Raw genomic sequence first — 17,619 nt, forward strand, 5'->3', positions numbered from 1 at the left:
CCGGGGCGTTACGTTTGCCTGGGGCGATACGTTTGCCCGGTTAATTCTTGTTTTGAAATACAATACCGCGCCACAATATTTATAGCCTACTACACATTTTATAAGCGGTGGTTTCTGTTGCAGTCGTTTTCTGTGGCGATTTATTCCGGGAACCGTGTTTCATGATATAATTTCTCACACAGCTTGTGAAAAACTTTCTCTCAGGAATTGTTAGTGAATCCTTATTGAAAAATCATCGAACATAAAGATAAAGGGCGCACAATGACTCCCTTAAGCTTGCAACCAGCATGGATGAAATCGCTTCATTTCTCCTCAGGTCAAATGGAATAGCTCTACCTAGTAATTTGAAGTGAAATAAATTCTTTATTTGTTGTTGTGAATGGAAACATGGTTGTGCATTTTTGGCTCTTGTAGGTACGAACTGGATCAAAGAACATTAGATTTCTGGAAAGGGCAAGATTTGCAATGCAGTGTGTTACGGACTGATTTTCAGAATGTGATATAAGAACTATTTGGTTTGTTTTATGTATACATAACATCAAATCAATGTTTTTGCTAGTTCTCTGTAATGCCACCATGCTAATCACTGTGTTCTGCTTACAGATAACGAACTCTCTACTGGATAGCGGCCCATCACTACAAACTCTTATGCTGGCCGACACCGAGTCAGAGAAGGCTAAATGGGTGGTAGCATTGAGCGAGTTACATCGGATCCTGAAAATAGACAACCTTCCGAACACGGAACAAGAAGTGTTGGACAGTTCGCTTTCGGCAATCCGGAGTGCGCTGAGTGCGCTCATCATCGACCCCGATCGGATTCTGCTTGGGACAGAGGATGGATTGTTCTGTTTAGATTTGGACTGAAACGAAATTGCACGAATAGGGGAAAGCAAAAAGGTATACCAGTTAAGGTATATAGCCGAGGAGCAGCTGCTGGTCATTTTGTGTGGCAAACAGAGACATCTGCGACTACTTTCAATACGCGCTTTGGAGGCTACAGACGTAGAGTAGGTGACCGAATCCAAGAATTGTATAACAGCTTGCACCAGCATCATTGAACGTGGTCCACAGCTAGTGTTTTGTGTTGTCATCGCTCTGAAAAGACAAAATACCTCTCGAATTGTCGTCTATGTAGTTAATAGGAATCGTAGTCGTCATCATAAAATGTGTGAATTTACTGTTGCATATCCCGTGCAGAGTCTGCAAGTGCTTTCCGATATGCGACTAGCAGTGGGCCACCAGAGTGGCTTCACCGTCTATTGTTTGCAGGGAGAGGCTCAAGCGATGCGTATGGGTGGGTTTAGACTAGTGATATATTCATGTGAAGAAATATGATGAGATTTATAGAAATCGCATCATCCGTTTACACTAGCGTGAACTTCTATAATGAATATATTCATATCTTCGGTGAAATTATTCACCTGAAGTAGAACTGCATCCAACTTTAGTGATTTCTCACCAGTGAGAAATTCACAAGCGTTTACATGTGCTGAATTTATTCAAGTTATATATACCTCGAATAAGTGTATCATATTTATTCTCACCCGTTTACACCTATTTTCACGTGAATAAATCCATCTATAGCTATAGATCTCCCTAATGTAAACCCGCCATAAGATAAAACTAATTATGAAAGATGATTTCCACGTTTAAAACGTGTTTTATTCACAGCTCTTGTTCATCCGGAGAATCAATTGAATAATTTTCTTGCGTATTCCGAAGTCGACGCTTGGCGTGTTATAGAAATACAATCCGGACAAGGTTCCAGTGGTAATGATCAATATTAACAATCTGATTTTTGTCGTCTATGATACATCGTTACATTTTTTGTTTTCAGCCCACGGAGAGTATCTGCTAGTATTTCAAACGTTAGCTATTTATGTCGATTTGCAAGGCCGAAAGTCTCGAGACTGAGAAATTATGTACCCGGTCATACCCACCAATATAAGTAGGTTTCAACCTTACTGTGTCCCTGTATCCTTGTTTGATTCTTAATCATTCCGTTCTATTCTGCAGCTGTCCCAGCAGAACTGTCAACACGTAACCTCCACTAGTTTATTGTCAGAAAAATCTCACAAATACCCCGATCAACCATCACAACCAGAGCTAGTACTCACTCCATCAGCAGCAGCAACCTCATACCTACAGTAACCAACAGCAGGTGCATCTGATGAATCACTCCAACTACTCGATGGAAAGCGAGGAGGGTGATGTGGAAGATATCCGAGGTCATTCATTATCTAGTTCGAAGAGTAATCTAAGTGATCATTCGCTGGTAACGTCCGTATTTTATCCCAAAAATGTGACAAACAGTAGCAATCAATATATGTCTTCCCTACAAAGTATGCATAGCGTAATGATGCCGAAGCAGGAGGTTCATCAGTTCCTTGTGCGTACGTTCTCTAGTCCCACTAAGTGTAACCACTGCACCTGATAGTTGGTGATCGTGAGTTGTGTGGTTTCGCATGCCACATGATCTGCTGCCAGAAGGTGCCCACGCAGTATCCTGTGCGATCCGATCAAACCAAACGGCCGCTCGGTATTGATCGGACCCGACAGATACCGCGTACGAGGGCTACGTGAAGGTGCCCAAGCTAGGGGCGGTCAAGCGAGACTGGGTTCGACAGTTTGTTGTTGTTTGTGATTTTATGCTATTTTTGTACGACATCTCAACAGATCGCAGTGATTTACCAAGTGTTGATGTTACTCAGGTAAGGGATTTTTTTCAGATGAATAATGATGTGTCATGTTTTCTGCTTCTCTACCACAGGATATGAGAGATCCTGAATTTGCGGTGTCTGGAGTTCGCGAATGTGACGTTATTCATGCAGCTGAGAAAGACGTTCCTTGTATCTTTAGGGAGAGTTATAAGTCAAGGAAATTTTTTATTACTTCGTCCCACCCAAAATTTGTTTTTTGTTATCAATACCTTCAACTATTCACGTTTTCTTACTAAGCGCAAGTTCATGAGTCCAATCGCAGAACTGTTCATTGATTGATCTTCTAATCGACCCCGTTGAACTTACCTTTTACTAAAAAATCCTAGTACTTCTACCAAAAATCATCATTATAATATCAGATTATTTTCAGACACAATTCTCGTTCAAGATTTTTCAACCACTTGCAAATAACATGTTTCTCCGTTACATGGAATAAACGTTTGATACATAAAATAAGATAGAATAACGACAGACCCCTCCCATCTTCTCCCCTTAGAGAGGGGTGAGGAGTATCTATTCCCCATAGAAACGTTTCGTGCCTCCTAAAATCTTCACATGCCAAATTTGGCTCCATTTGCTTGATTAGTTCACGAGTTATGCAGAAATTTGTGTTTCATTTGTATGGCAGCCCATCTTTAGAGAGGGGGTGGAGAGTCTAACCACCATAGAAACATTTATTGTACCCTAAAAACTCCATATGACTAATTTGGTTTCATTTGCTTGATTCATTCTCGAGTAATGCAGAAATTAGTGTTTCATTTGTATGGAGGCACCAAGGAGTATCTAATCATCATAGAATCATTTATTGCATCCCTAAAACCTTCACATGCAAAATTTCGTTTCATTTGCTTGATTAATTCTGGAGTAATTCAGAAATTTGTGTTTCATTTGTATGGTAGCCCCCCTTAGAGAGGGGAGTGGAGTTTCTAACCACAATAGAAACATTTATTGCACCCTAAAACCTCCATATGACTAATTTGGTTTCATTTGCTAGATTAATTCTCGGGTAATGTAGAAATTCGTGTTTCATTTGTATGGCAGCCCCCCCTAAAAGAGGGGGGAGGAGTATTGTACCACCGTAAAAACATTTATTGCACCCTAACACCTCCATATGATTAATTTGGTTTCATAAAACCAAAATAAACTCCCCCCACTAAAAGAGGGGGGAGGAGTATTGATTCACCGTAAAAATATTTATTGCACCCTAAAACCTTCACATGCCAAATTTGGTTTCGTTTGCTTGATTAATTCTCGAGTAATGTAGAAATTTGTGTTTCATTTGTATGGCAGCCCCCCCTAAAAGAGGGGGGAGGAGTATTGAACCACCGTAAAAACATTTATTGCACCCTAAAATCTCCATATGACTAATTTGGTTTCATTTGCTTGATTAATTCTCGTGTGATGTAGAAATTTGTGAAATTTGAGGGGGGAGGAGTATTGAATCACCGTAAAAATATTTATTGCACCCTAAAACCTTCACATGCCAAATTTGGTTTCGTTTGCTTGATTAATTCTCGAGTAATGTAGAAATTTGTGTTCCATTTGTATGGCAGCCCCTCAAAGAGAGGGGGGTGGTGTGTCTAAACACCATACGAACAAAAAAGGATCGAGTTGAAGAGCTTTAGACATCGCTGGGAGAAACTAAAAGTATCGCACGAAAGCCACATCACAGAAGGTTAAAATTTGCAGGAATAAAGAATGAAGCATCTTGACGAACAAACGCGAGGTGATCGAACGGTGGAGACAACACTACAATGAGCAACTGAACAGCGCACAGACAGGAGGCCAAGGCGGTGTTGGAGAGGATTACACCAATTCATTAGACAACGTTCCACCCCCTATGATGAGTGAATTTAAGGGAGAACATTAATCAGCTAAAGAACCACAAAAGACCTCACAGCGAAGCTTTTCAAGGGAAGTCCGTCATTGTGCTATGTCGACTGGCCGCACCTTTATACAGACGCTCAGATAGGCCCCCTTCCCTGTTAGCATACGACCAAGATCCCACCGGGGTTGTTAACCCGGTGTTCACTATGGTTATTCGTACCCCAGTCGGCACCGCGGGGAGGTAGGGATAGGAGTTACTGCGCAAGAAACTAAAGGACCACGAATGGGATCTACTTTATACCTGCAGGTATACGAAATACCGTTGGATATGCTTTGCCCAGTCATTTACCAACCAAAACAATTGTAAAACAGTTGAATCACACCAAAACTACCATGTGTGTTGTGCTCAGACGTCTCCGCGAGCGAAACAGTGAAGCTCAAAAGTGGCAAAAGAGTCGTGATGGAATTACAATCGTCATCTGAATTGAAAACCATTGAGAAGCAACGAAATAAACCCTGATACTGTTGTCGCTCGTAGTATTGTTCTAAGTATCCGTCAGCGAACAGGTTTTATTTCTTACCGAGCAGGAAAGCAACTCAACAGAACGATGAAGCATGGTCTAGAGCCCAAAACTCACGCTCAGAGATTATATGAGCAGGTTCTGTTGAGGTACCATGGATGCCTGCTAAGCTTGTATTTCGAACAGTTTCCTGGTCAAAAATTTAACTTAGCTACTCTGCTCCCCATTCTCTATTCCTTACTCTCCACTCTATAATCTTTACTTTCTACTATCAATTCCTTACCCTCTACACCCAGGGCAATTAGAAAGACACAAATGACATTGAATGGTATGGTTCCCAGAGTAACTTTTACCATCTCAACGTGAAAGTACTACTTGCCTCATATTAAGCCTTGAATGTATTCTGAGTGGCAAGCTTCAGAATACGCGTAACCACTATGCAAATCGGAAGAAACTTCTTTGAAGAACGGGAATCGAACTCGAACTCGAACCTCCGGCAAGATATGTTAGAGACTAACCTCTCGACAGCGGGAACACAATATGACTTACTCCTACTCTCAGCGAATTCAGAAAAAACCCTTCTCGTCAATTCATAATTGGAACTCGACTATGTTGCATTGTCCTTTTTCGAAGAAAACACTGTCTATGTATATTTTAAACCATTTTATTTGAAACCAGTAAAAATTGTTTTATTCAACATGTATTGAAGCAGCATAGAATTCATTTTAAAATATTTCATATAACTTCCAAGTTTGTCCAAGTTCATAAGTACATACGTCCCTCGGTGTGGTCTTCATTCTATAAGGAATAATTCTGTTAAAAATTAGCAAAAGGTATATATGAAATGAATACTTACATTAAATTTCATTAGTGTTGCTTGATCCTACGCTTCTCAGTATTCGCTTGTTCCCGGTCTTAAACTTGCTTGAACAGGAACTCAAATCATTTCATGCAAGAAAAGAGAACATCAATGAAATCTTCAACGAAAAAGTCCAATAAATAAATTATATGCGATTTGCGATCTAGAATAAATAACAAAATCCTAAAAGGCAACTGAAAAAATGATGTAAAAATATTATATTGAATCCAACAACGAAAATCCCATCGAAAAACCCAATGCAAATAGCATAACAACAAAAATGCTAACATGAAAACAAAACATAAATATGAACATGAAAACAAACGCATAAAAATCAACTAAACGTATAACAAAAGCTGAAGTAAAATTTGCTACATAGAATGGTATAACGAAAACAGAACAAAACAAAATAACAACTTGCAACAAGAAGAAAGCCAAACATAACACACACAAACATCCACCACCACATTTAGTTCATACGATTAATTTAAAATGAGCTGAAAATCGATTCCGCCACCTCGCCCACCATGAACAGTAGGAACCGGAAGCAGCATCGACTTATTAGGCTTACGCCTGTTTTTGCCTTCAGTCGCTGATTTTCCTGCTGAAGTTTTTCGTTCTCCGCCTTCATTTTGCAGAGATCTCTCTCAGCTTTTATCCGCTTAAAAATTGCATAATTGATCTCTGAAATATCTCCTGGTTCCCAGTCACACACATCATCGATGTCATCCTCCAGATGTGTGTCACTGGGAACGAGCTGCGGCGGAGTTATATCCTCGATCAACTCTGCATTCGAATCAATTAAATTCCCAAACCATACCTGGATATCACTAGGAACGAGCTGCGGCGGAGTTATATCCTCGATCCACTCTGTATTCGAATCAATGAAATCCCCATACGATAGCTGGATATCACTAGGTACCAGCATCGGCGGAGTTTCGTCCTCAATCCTCTCAACGTTCGGGTCATTGTAGTTCAAAAACCATATTTCGCTTGCATTCTCAAGACCCTAGAAAAAAGATACTATTAGTGTTACCACACAATTTCAAAATGATTTTGCTTACTTTGTTTGAAGAACGATGTTTTTCCGGCCTAACTCCAGTCTCCTGACTGGCCCATGAGCTTCTGGGAATCCTTGATCCTGTTGGAATTCTTGATTTAACTTGTCCTCGCTCCATTTTCGCTTCTGGTGATGATTATAGCTGCTTCTCTCATGTAACTATAATCATCAGTGAGCAAAATCGTCGCATCAACAAAATGCTTGCTTCGATTGAAAATTAAAATTCGGAAAATAGGATCCCGGCCTACTTTCGCATCAATTTTCATTCTGACATCGTTTCTTGTTTTATTGGGTTCCCGGAATAAATCGCCACAGAAAACGACTGCAACAGAAACCACCGCTTATAAAATGTGTAGTAGGCTATAAATATTGTGGCGCGGTATTGTATTTCAAAACAAGAATTAACCGGGCAAACGTATCGCCCCAGGCAAACGTAACGCCCCGGGCAGACGTATACCGTCCGACGCTCGCTAGAGCTCGGTCGGACATTGCTAAAGGATCGTATCCTATGTTTCAAACTAACCGGGCAATCAGTGGATCCCAGGTTTGCGTGCGAGACACCGCCGCTTCCGACGGCGGGTCGGCGGTGGACTCGGATTGCGTCATCTTGGCGGCATGGGCCGCCTCGATTCCTTATCCTCGCCAAATGGGGACTTCGTCCCCATTACATTGTCCTCAGAATAAATTTCGAAAAACGAGAACAAGAGAATAAATTTATAATAGAAATGTGAGGCACATGATGTTTTTCCCGCGCCAAATATTTCTAGCCTACTACACTTTTTCTAAGCGGTTGTTTCTGTTGCAGTTGTTTACTGTGGCGATTTATTCCGGTCACCGTTTTATTGTTGTGTTTCATGATATAATTTCTCACACAGCTTGTGAAAAACTTTCTCTCAGGAATTGTTAGTGAATCCTTATTGAAAAATTGTTCAAAGAGCTTTTCAAAGTAGGACTTCATCGAACATAAAGATAAAGGGCGCACAATGACTCCCTTAAGCTTGCAACCAGCATGGATGAAATCGCTTCATTTCTCCTCAGGTCAAATGGAATAGCTCTACCTAGTAATTTGAAGCGAAATAAATTCTTTATTTGTTGTTGTGAATGGAAACATGGTTGTGCATTTTTGGCTCTTGTAGGTACGAACTGGATCAAAGAACATTAGATTTCTGGAAAGGGCAAGATTTGCAATGCAGTGTGTTACGGACTGATTTTCAGAATGTGATATAAGAACTATTTGGTATGTTTTATGTATACATAACATCAAATCAATGTTTTTGCTAGTTCTCTGTAATGCCACCATGCTAATCACTGTGTTCTGCTTACAGATAACGAACTCTCTACTGGATAGCGGCCCATCACTACAAACTCTTATGCTGGCCGACACTGAGTCAGAGAAGGCTAAATGGGTGGTAGCATTGAGCGAGTTACATCGGATCCTGAAAATAGACAACCTTCCGAACACGGAACAAGAAGTGTTGGACAGTTCGCTTTCGGCAATCCGGAGTGCGCTGAGTGCGCTCATCATCGACCCCGATCGGATTCTGCTTGGGACAGAGGATGGATTGTTCTGTTTAGATTTGGACTGAAACGAAATTGCACGAATAGGGGAAAGCAAAAAGGTATACCAGTTAAGGTATATAGCCGAGGAGCAGCTGCTGGACATTTTGTGTGGCAAACAGAGACATCTGCGACTACTTTCAATACGCGCTTTGGAGGCTACAGACGTAGAGTGGATTGAGGTGACCGAATCCAAGAATTGTATAACAGCTTGCACCAGCATCATTGAACGTGGTCCACAGCTAGTGTTTTGTGTTGTCATCGCTCTGAAAAGACAAAATACCTCTCGAATTGTCGTCTATGTAGTTAATAGGAATCGTAGTCGTCATCATAAAATGTGTGAATTTACTGTTGCATATCCCGTGCAGAGTCTGCAAGTGCTTTCCGATATGCGACTAGCAGTGGGCCACCAGAGTGACTTCACCGTCTATTGTTTGCAGGGAGAGGCTCAAGCGAAGCGTATGGGTGGGTTTAGACTAGTGATATATTCATGTGAAGAAATATGATGAGATTTATAGAAATCGCATCATCCGTTTACACTAGCGTGAACTTCTATAATGAATATATTCATATCTTCGGTGAAATTATTCACCTGAAGTAGAACTGCATCCAACTTTAGTGATTTCTCACCAGTGAGAAATTCACAAGCGTTTACATGTGCTGAATTTATTCAAGTTATATATACCTCGAATAAGTGTATCATATTTATTCTCACCCGTTTACACCTATTTTCACGTGAATAAATCCATCTATAGCTATAGATCTCCCTAATGTAAACCCGCCATAAGATAAAACTAACTATGAAAGATGATTTCCACGTTTAAAACGTGTTTTATTCACAGCTCTTGTTCATCCGGAGAATCAATTGAATAATTTTCTTGCGTATTCCGAAGTCGACGCTTGGCGTGTTATAGAAATACAATCCGGACAAGGTTCCAGTGGTAATGATCAATATTAACAATCTGATTTTTGTCGTCTATGATACATCGTTACATTTTTTGTTTTCAGCCCACGGAGAGTATCTGCTAGTATTTCAAACGTTAGCTATTTATGTCGATTTGCAAGGCCGAAAGTCTCGAGACTGAGAAATTATGTACCCGGTCATACCCACCAATATAAGTAGGTTTCAACCTTACTGTGTCCCTGTATCCTTGTTTGATTCTTAATCACTCCGTTCTATTCTGCAGCTGTCCCAGCAGAACTGTCAACACGTAACCTCCACTAGTTTATTGTCAGAAAAATCTCACAAATACCCCGATCAACCATCACAACCAGAGCTAGTACTCACTCCATCAGCAGCAGCAACCTCATACCTACAGTAACCAACAGCAGGTGCATCTGATGAATCACTCCAACTACTCGATGGAAAGCGAGGAGGGTGATGTGGAAGATATCCGAGGTCATTCATTATCTAGTTCGAAGATTAATCTAAGTGATCATTCGCTGGTAACGTCCGTATTTTATCCCAAAAATGTGACAAACAGTAGCAATCAAAATATGTCTTCCCTACAAAGTATGCATAGCGTAATGATGCCGAAGCAGGAGGTTCATCAGTTCCTTGTGCGTACGTTCTCTAGTCCCACTAAGTGTAACCACTGCACCTGATAGTTGGTGATCGTGAGTTGTGTGGTTTCGCTTGCCACATGATCTGCTGCCAGAAGGTGCCCACGCAGTATCCTGTGCGATCCGATCAAACCAAACGGCCGCTCGGTATTGATCGGACCCGACAGATACCGCGTACGAGGGCTACGTGAAGGTGCCCAAGCTAGGGGCGGTCAAGCGAGACTGGGTTCGACAGTTTGTTGTTGTTTGTGATTTTATGCTATTTCTGTACGACATCTCAACAGATCGCAGTGATTTACCAAGTGTTGATGTTACTCAGGTAAGGGATGATGATTTTCTTCCCTTTTTTTCAGATGAATAATGATGTGTCATGTTTTCTGCTTCTCTACCACAGGTATTGGATATGAGAGATCCTGAATTTGCGGTGTCTGGAGTTTGCGAATGTGACGTTATTCATGCAGCTGAGAAAGACGTTCCTTGTATCCTTAGGGTGAGTAATAAGTCAAGGAAATGGGGGTCTTCGTAGCCACTTGGTTACGCGTTCGCTTACCAAGCGATCGATCGTGAGTTCAAACTCCGGGCCCTCAATTGACCATCCTTTTGTTGTTATAGAATAACTACGTCCACGCAACCATCATCAGCGATGGAAATCGATCCACGGTCGAAATAAGATCGATTCATCCATACAACTGCTCTGCTCTGCAAGACACATCGGGCTGCTGTTCTATTAATAACTCAACAATGATCAATATCAACTGTCTCCGCTGTCCGGTCTGCTGAACAATGGATGAACAGAAAGAGAACCCTTACGCCTAAATGGCTAGTACTGTGTAATTTACCATAATGTAATGGAACAGAAAACTTAACGCCTAAATGGCTACTACTAACTACTGTGTAATTTACAATTTATAGAAACATAAACATATGTACATGTACACGATTAAAACCCGGCTCTATTACAGCTAAAAAATGCTGATTAGCCTAATAAATAAATAAATGAGATAAAAAAAGTCAAGGAAATATTTTATTACTTCGTCTCACCCAAAATTTGTTTTTTGTTATCAATACCTTCAACCATTCACGTTTTCTTACTAAGCGCATGTTCATGAGTCCAATCGCAGAACTGTTCATTGATTGTTCTTCTAATTGACCCCGTTGAACTTACCTTTTACTAAAAAAATCCGAGTACTTCTACCAATCATCATTATAATATCAGATTATTTTCAGACACAATTCTCGTTCAATATTTTTCAACCAATTGCAAATAACATGTTTCTCCGTTACATGGAATAAATGTTTGATACATAAAATATGATAGAATAAAGACAGACCCCTCCCCTCTTCTCCCCTTAGAGAGGGGTGAGGAGTGTCTATTCCCCATAGACACGTTTCGTGCCTCCTAAAATCTTCACATGCCAAATTTGGCTCCATTTGCTTGATTAGTTCACGAGTTATGCAGAAATTTGTGTTTCATTTGTATGGCAGCCCCCCTAAAAGAGGGGGGTGGTGTGTCTAACCACTCTAGTAATAAAAAAGGGTCGAGTTGAAGAGCTTTATGACACTCGAGAATCGCGGGGTAAACTAAAAGTATCGTACGACAGCCACATCACAGAAGGTTAAAATATGCAGGAATAAAGAATGAAGCATCTTGACGAACAAACGCGAGAACTATAAAAGACCTCACAGCGAAGCTTTTCATGGGAGGTCCGTCCTTGTGCTATGTCGACTGGCCGCATCTCTATACAGACGCTCAGATAGGCCCCCTTCCCTGTTAGCATACGACCAAGATCCCACTGGGGTTGGTTACCCGGTGTTCACTATGGTTATTCGTACCCCAGTCGGCACCGCGGGGAGGTAGGGATAGGAGTTACTGCGCAAGAAGCTAAAGGACCACGAATGGGATCTACTTTATACCTGCAGGTATACGAAATACCGTTGGATATGCTTTGCCCAGTCATTTACCAACCAAAACAATCGTAAAACAGTTGAATCACACCAAAACTACCATGTGTGTTGTGCTCAGACATCTCCGCGAGCGAAACAGTGAAGCTCAAAAGTGGCAAAAGAGTCGTGATGGAATTTACAATCGTCATCTGAATTGAAAACCATTGAGAAGCAACGAAGTAAACCCAGATGCCGTTGTCGCTCGTAGTATTGTTCTAAGTATCCGTCAGCGAACAGGCTTTATTTCTTACCGAGCAGGGAAGCAACTCAACAGAACGATGAAGCATGGTCTAGAGCCCAAAACTCACGCTCGGAGATTATATGAGCAGGTTCTGTTGAGGTACCATGGATGCCTGCTAAAATTGTATTTCGAACAGTTTCCTGGTCAAAAATTTAACTTAGCTACTCTGCTCCCCATTCTCTATTCCTTACTCTCCACTCTATAATCTTTACTTTCTACTATCAATTCCTTACCCTCTACACCCAGGGCAATTAGAAAGACACAAATGACATTGAATGGTATGGTTCCCAGAGTAACTTTTACCATCTCAACGTGAAAGTACTACTTGCCTCATATTAAGCCTTGAATGTATTCTGAGTGGCAAGCTTCAGAATACGCGTAACCACTATGCAAATCGGAAGAAACTTCTTTGAAGAACGGGAATCGAACTCGAACTCGAACCTCCGGCAAGATATGTTTGAGACTAACCTCTCGACAGCGGGAACACAATATGACTTACTCCTACTCTCAGCGAATTCAGAAAAAAACCTTCTCGTCAATTCATAATTGGAACTCGACTATGCTTTATTGTCCATGTTCGAAGAAAACACTGTCCATGTATATTCTAAACCATTTTATTTGAAATCAGCAAAAATTGTTTTATTCTACATGTATTGAAGCAGCATAGAATACATTTTAAAATATTTCATATAACATCCAAGTTTGTCCAAGTCCATAAGTACATACCTCCCTCGGTGTGGTCTTCAATCTATAAGGAATAATTTTGTTAAAAATTAGCAAAAGGTATATATGAATTGAATACTTACATTAAATATCATTCGGGTTGCTTGATCCTACGCCTCTCAGGATTCGCTTGTTCACGGCCTTAAACTTGCTTGAACAGGAACTCAAATCATTTCATGCAAGAAAAGAGAACATCAATGAAATCTTCAACGAAAAAGTCCAATAAATAAATTATATGCGATTTGCGATCTAGAATAAATAACAAAATCCTAAAAGGCAACTGAAAAAATGATGTAAAAATATTATATTTAATCCAACAACGAAAATCCCATCGAAAAACCCAATGCAAATAGCATAACAACAAAAATGCTAACATGAAAACAAAACATAAATATGAACATGAAAACAAACGCATAAAAATCAACTAAACGTATAACAAAAGCTGAAGTAAAATTTGCTACATAGAATGGTATAACGAAAACAGAACAAAACAAAATAACAACTTGCAACAAGAAGAAAGCCAAACATAACACACACAAACATCCACCACCACATTTAGTTCATACGATTAATTTAAAATGAGCTGAAAATCGATTCCGCCACCTCGCCCACCATGAACAGTAGGAACCGGAAGCAGCATCGACTTATTAGGCTTACGCCTGTTTTTGCCTTCAGTCGCTGATTTTCCTGCTGAAGTTTTTCGTTCTTCGCCTTCATTTTGCAGAGATCTCTCTCAGCTTTTATCCGCTTAAAAATTGCATAATTGATCTCTGAAATATCTCCTGGTTCCCAGTCACACACATCATCGATGTCATCCTCCAGATGTGTGTCACTGGGAACGAGCTGCGGCGGAGTTATATCCTCGATCAACTCTGCATTCGAATCAATTAAATTCCCAAACCATACCTGGATATCACTAGGAACGAGCTGCGGCGGAGTTATATCCTCGATCCACTCTGTATTCGAATCAATGAAATCCCCATACGATAGCTGGATATCACTAGGTACCAGCATCGGCGGAGTTTCGTCCTCAATCCTCTCAACGTTCGGGTCATTGTAGTTCAAAAACCATATTTCGCTTGCATTCTCAAGACCCTAGAAAAAAGATACTATTAGTGTTACCACACAATTTCAAAATGATTTTGCTTACTTTGTTTGAAGAACGATGTTTTTCCGGCCTAACTCCAGTCTCCTGACTGGCCCATGAGCTTCTGGGAATCCTTGATCCTGTTGAAATTCTTGATTTAACTTGTCCTCGCTCCATTTTCGCTTCTGGTGATGATTATAGCTGCTTCTCTCATGTAACTATAATCATCAGTGAGCAAAATCGTCGCATCAACAAAATGCTTGCTTCGATTGAAAATTAAAATTCGGAAAATAGGATCCCGGCCTACTTTCGCATCAATTTTCATTCTGACATCGTTTCTTGTTTTATTGTTGTGTTTCATGATATAATTTCTCACACAGCTTGAGAAAATCTTTCTCTCAGGAATTGTTAGTGAATCCTTATTGAAAAATTGTTCAAAGTGCTTTTCAAAGTAGGACTTCATCGAACCTAAAGATAAAGGGCGCACAATGACTCCCCTACGCTTGCAACCAGCATGGATGAAATCGCTTCATTTCTCCCCAGGTCAAATGGAAAAGCTCTACCAAGTAAATTTAAATGTGAAACGAAATAAATTCGTCATTTTTTGTTGTGAATGAGAACATGGTTGTGCATTTTTGGCTCTTGTAAGTACGAACTAAATCAAAGAACATTAAATTTCTAGAAAGGGCAGGGCAGTGTGTTAGGGACTGATTTTCAGAATGTGATATAAAAATTATTTGATTTGTTTTATGTAACATCTAATCAACGTTTTTGCTAGTTCTCTGTAATGCCACCATGCTAATCACTGTATTCCGCGTACAGATACGACCTCCCTACTGGATGGCGGCCCATCCATACAAACTCTTATGCTGGCCGACACCGAATCAGAGAAGGCCATATGGTATTCCGCGTCAAAGAAGTGTTGGACAGTTCGCTTGCGGCAATCCGGAGTGCGCTGAGTGCGCTCATCATCGACCCCGATCGGGTTCTGCTCGGGACAGAGGATGGCTTGTTCTGTTTAGATTTGGACCGAAACAAAATTGCACGAATAGGGGAGAGCAAAAAGGTATACCAGTTATGGTATATAGCCGAGGAGCAGCTGCTGGTCATTTTGTGTGGCAAACAGAGACATCTGGGACTACTTCTGAAACGCGCTTTGGAGGCTACAGTTGTAGAGTGGATGAAGGTGGCCGAATCCAAGAATTGTATTACAGCTTGCACCAGCATCATTGAACGTGGTCCACAGGCGAGAGGCTCAAGCGATGCGCAAGATAACTTAACTATGAAAGAAACTATGAAAGAAAAAAAAAATGCGTTTCATTCACTGCTCTTGTTCATCCGGAGAATAATTGATGAATAATTTTCTTGCGTATTCCGGAGTCGACGCTTGGCGTGTTATAGAAATACAATCCGGATAAGGTTCCGGTGGTAATGATCAATATTAACAATCTGATTTTGGTCGTCTATAGTACATCGTTACATTATTTATTTTCAGCCCTCGGAGAGTATCTGCTAGTATTCCAAACGTTAGCTATTTATGTCGATTTGCAAGGCCGAAAGTCTCGAGACCGAGGAATTATGTACCCGGCCGTACCCACCAATATAAGTAGGTTTAAACCCTACTGTGTCCCCATAGCTCGGATCGATCTAACCTATTTTCTCTACCGTTCTAGCTAATTGTGATGGCCATTTGCTAGTCTATCAATCGGACTCAAACGGTCCCATCCACTTATGAAAAATGGCAGCCTATTGTTTACGACGCGGAATGATACGTCGCACGTCATCTACGTAGCAAATATGCACAGTACAGTAGAACCCCGATTATCCGTGAAAGCGAGCTCCATGGTAAATCCATAGGCTTTCCCGAAATTTGTTCCCCTATATTTATTTTATATAAGTACTTAAAACAGAACTTCAACAAATATCGTAAAAAGTTTCTAAAACAAAATATCACATCTCCTGTATAAAATGAGCAGTAGAGTCAAGTATGTGTTAGGTAAAAACTACACACACAAATTCGACTGTATCTTTTTAATCGTGTCACTCATAAAAATCGAAACGCTGGGAAAACTAGTTGAAAATGTATTGTTCCGGAACATGTTCTAAAGAACAAAATGTCGAAATTTGCAAGAAGATTGCTGATGTGACAGGCGAGTTGCCGATGTGAAGAAGTTAGCGCTTCCTACATCTCTTCTGAAACTATAAACGAAAAGGTACACGAGAAAGAATGTGTTCAGAAACATCTCTTGCCATTTCTGAAGAAGCACAGAGGTTCCAATTTGTTCTGATATAATTCCCTATCGATACACTCGAAACTCGTTTCACTGCACAATGACTAGGGATTGTTATCCGGTTTTACCGTTACCGGTTTTACCGGTATTACCGGGTCATTTTTCATTACAATAATATTTGCCTTTATGCCGCTTCGAAATATAACTCGAGAATCAAAATAAGATCGAAAAAACACAACTGGTAGTGTTGCGCCGATTCTAGGACCTCCGAGCTTCAGCTTCAGAGCTGCTCAATCTGAAGACGAGACACAGGATAAGCTTTAGCGATGGCGTCGAACCAGTTCTCATTGCTGTTGAACTGCTAAGGGGCTGTCCACATACCACGTGGAAAAAAGCACGATTTTAGACTCCCCCTCCCCCTCCGTGGACAAGCGTGGACATTGACTATACCCCTCCCCTGTTGTCCACGTGGACATTCTTCCATGTATTTCAATTGAAAAAAGGAAATAATTGCATTGTGCCTATACCGTTTTGTCTTAAATTCCGAACACTTAATCTTTTTTGGTCATTAAACAGTGTCTCATTATTCAAAATGATACTTTTTCGCGAAATTAATGGGGTTTTTGGATACAATAGAGCCTTTCTTTCATTTGGCTACAATAAAAATAAATTTACAAATTCATATTCATGGTGAAAAACTAAAAATATGTTTGATTACATTTGTCTCAAATTCCGAACACCCAAAATGCATTTTTTTTTAAATCATAACTTTTGAGCTACTAGACCGATTCAGATGATCGATATATCAAATCAAAGCGAATTAGCTATTATTCTTTGGAAAAATATAATATACCCAAAAATTTGGATATTGTGCTGCGAAACTTGATTGAAATTCCGAATTTGATAACGCAAACATTTTATCGCTGGTTTTGACAGTCACTTTTTTGCAAATGCTTAGTATTTTAAATTACATACAGTATCGATACCTGTGAATGATATTAAAATGAAGCCTACATCACAAAGGATATCAGGGTATTTATTATTCAATTATTGAAAATATTGAAGTTCAGTAAATTTACATTTAAAAATGAAGTGTTCGGAATTTGAGACAAAACGGTATTCAATTTTAAATTAGTCTTATTTTGTATTTGGTGTTTTTGAATGATAAACAATAATTCGAGAAAAAAACATGTTCTTTTTTTGTTAATGGAGACTAAAAATCTTTCGATTCATTCGTCTCCGCAAATCACATACTCAAAAAATTAAGTAGGCAAAAGTTCAAAAGC

At 40.1% G+C, this 17,619-nt stretch overlaps 2 protein-coding genes and 2 long non-coding RNA genes across 5 annotated transcripts; 2 read left to right on the top strand and 2 right to left on the bottom strand.

Annotated features, from left to right (window-relative positions):
• The first annotated feature begins 1,651 nt into the window (after positions 1 to 1,651).
• On the top strand, positions 1,652 to 2,398 carry LOC129768864 (uncharacterized). Its single transcript, XR_008741750.1, has 3 exons — positions 1,652 to 1,770; positions 1,838 to 1,948; positions 2,017 to 2,398. It is a non-coding gene; the product is annotated as an uncharacterized LOC129768864 (long non-coding RNA).
• Positions 2,399 to 5,752: 3,354 nt separating this feature from the next.
• LOC129768549 (uncharacterized) lies at positions 5,753 to 7,289 on the bottom strand. 2 transcript variants are annotated; one of them, XM_055770277.1, is made up of 4 exons: positions 6,992 to 7,289; positions 6,748 to 6,936; positions 5,925 to 6,004; positions 5,753 to 5,866 (listed from the first exon to the last, which is right to left on the bottom strand). In XM_055770277.1, exons 1-3 carry the CDS (start codon positions 7,103 to 7,105, stop codon positions 5,984 to 5,986), a joined length of 324 nt encoding a protein of 107 aa, XP_055626252.1. In that variant the 5' UTR covers positions 7,106 to 7,289; the 3' UTR covers positions 5,753 to 5,866; positions 5,925 to 5,983. The 2 variants fall into 2 exon arrangements, with proteins under 2 accessions (XP_055626252.1, XP_055626251.1); XM_055770276.1 differs by having other exon boundaries at positions 5,925 to 6,936.
• Positions 7,290 to 9,014: 1,725 nt separating this feature from the next.
• Positions 9,015 to 10,413, top strand: LOC129768550 (uncharacterized). Its single transcript, XR_008741686.1, has 4 exons — positions 9,015 to 9,485; positions 9,553 to 9,663; positions 9,732 to 9,990; positions 10,059 to 10,413. It is a non-coding gene; the product is annotated as an uncharacterized LOC129768550 (long non-coding RNA).
• A 2,946-nt stretch (positions 10,414 to 13,359) lies between these two features.
• LOC129766213 (uncharacterized) lies at positions 13,360 to 14,279 on the bottom strand. The gene is made up of 2 exons (XM_055766725.1): positions 14,166 to 14,279; positions 13,360 to 14,110 (listed from the first exon to the last, which is right to left on the bottom strand). The coding sequence occupies exons 1-2, from the start codon at positions 14,277 to 14,279 to the stop codon at positions 13,589 to 13,591; spliced, it is 636 nt and encodes a 211-aa protein (XP_055622700.1). The 3' UTR covers positions 13,360 to 13,588.
• Between the last annotated feature and the right edge of the window lie 3,340 nt (positions 14,280 to 17,619).

The sequence above is a fragment of the Toxorhynchites rutilus genome, chromosome 2, assembly GCF_029784135.1.
Source record: "Toxorhynchites rutilus septentrionalis strain SRP chromosome 2, ASM2978413v1, whole genome shotgun sequence".
Classification (NCBI taxonomy): Eukaryota; Metazoa; Arthropoda; class Insecta; order Diptera; family Culicidae; genus Toxorhynchites; species Toxorhynchites rutilus.

What these genes read in the sequence shown, in the direction of transcription:
- LOC129766213 (XM_055766725.1), bottom strand. Translation starts at nt 14,279, where the DNA reads ATGGAGCGAGGACAAGTTAAATCAAGAATTTCAACAGGATCAAGGATT. An exon ending in AACATCGTTCTTCAAACAAA is followed by an intron (nt 14,111 to 14,165) that starts GTAAGCAAAATC and finishes TCTTTTTTCTAG; the next exon opens with GGTCTTGAGAATGCAAGCGA.
- LOC129768549 (XM_055770276.1), bottom strand. Translation starts at nt 7,105, where the DNA reads ATGGAGCGAGGACAAGTTAAATCAAGAATTCCAACAGGATCAAGGATT. An exon ending in AACATCGTTCTTCAAACAAA is followed by an intron (nt 6,937 to 6,991) that starts GTAAGCAAAATC and finishes TCTTTTTTCTAG; the next exon opens with GGTCTTGAGAATGCAAGCGA.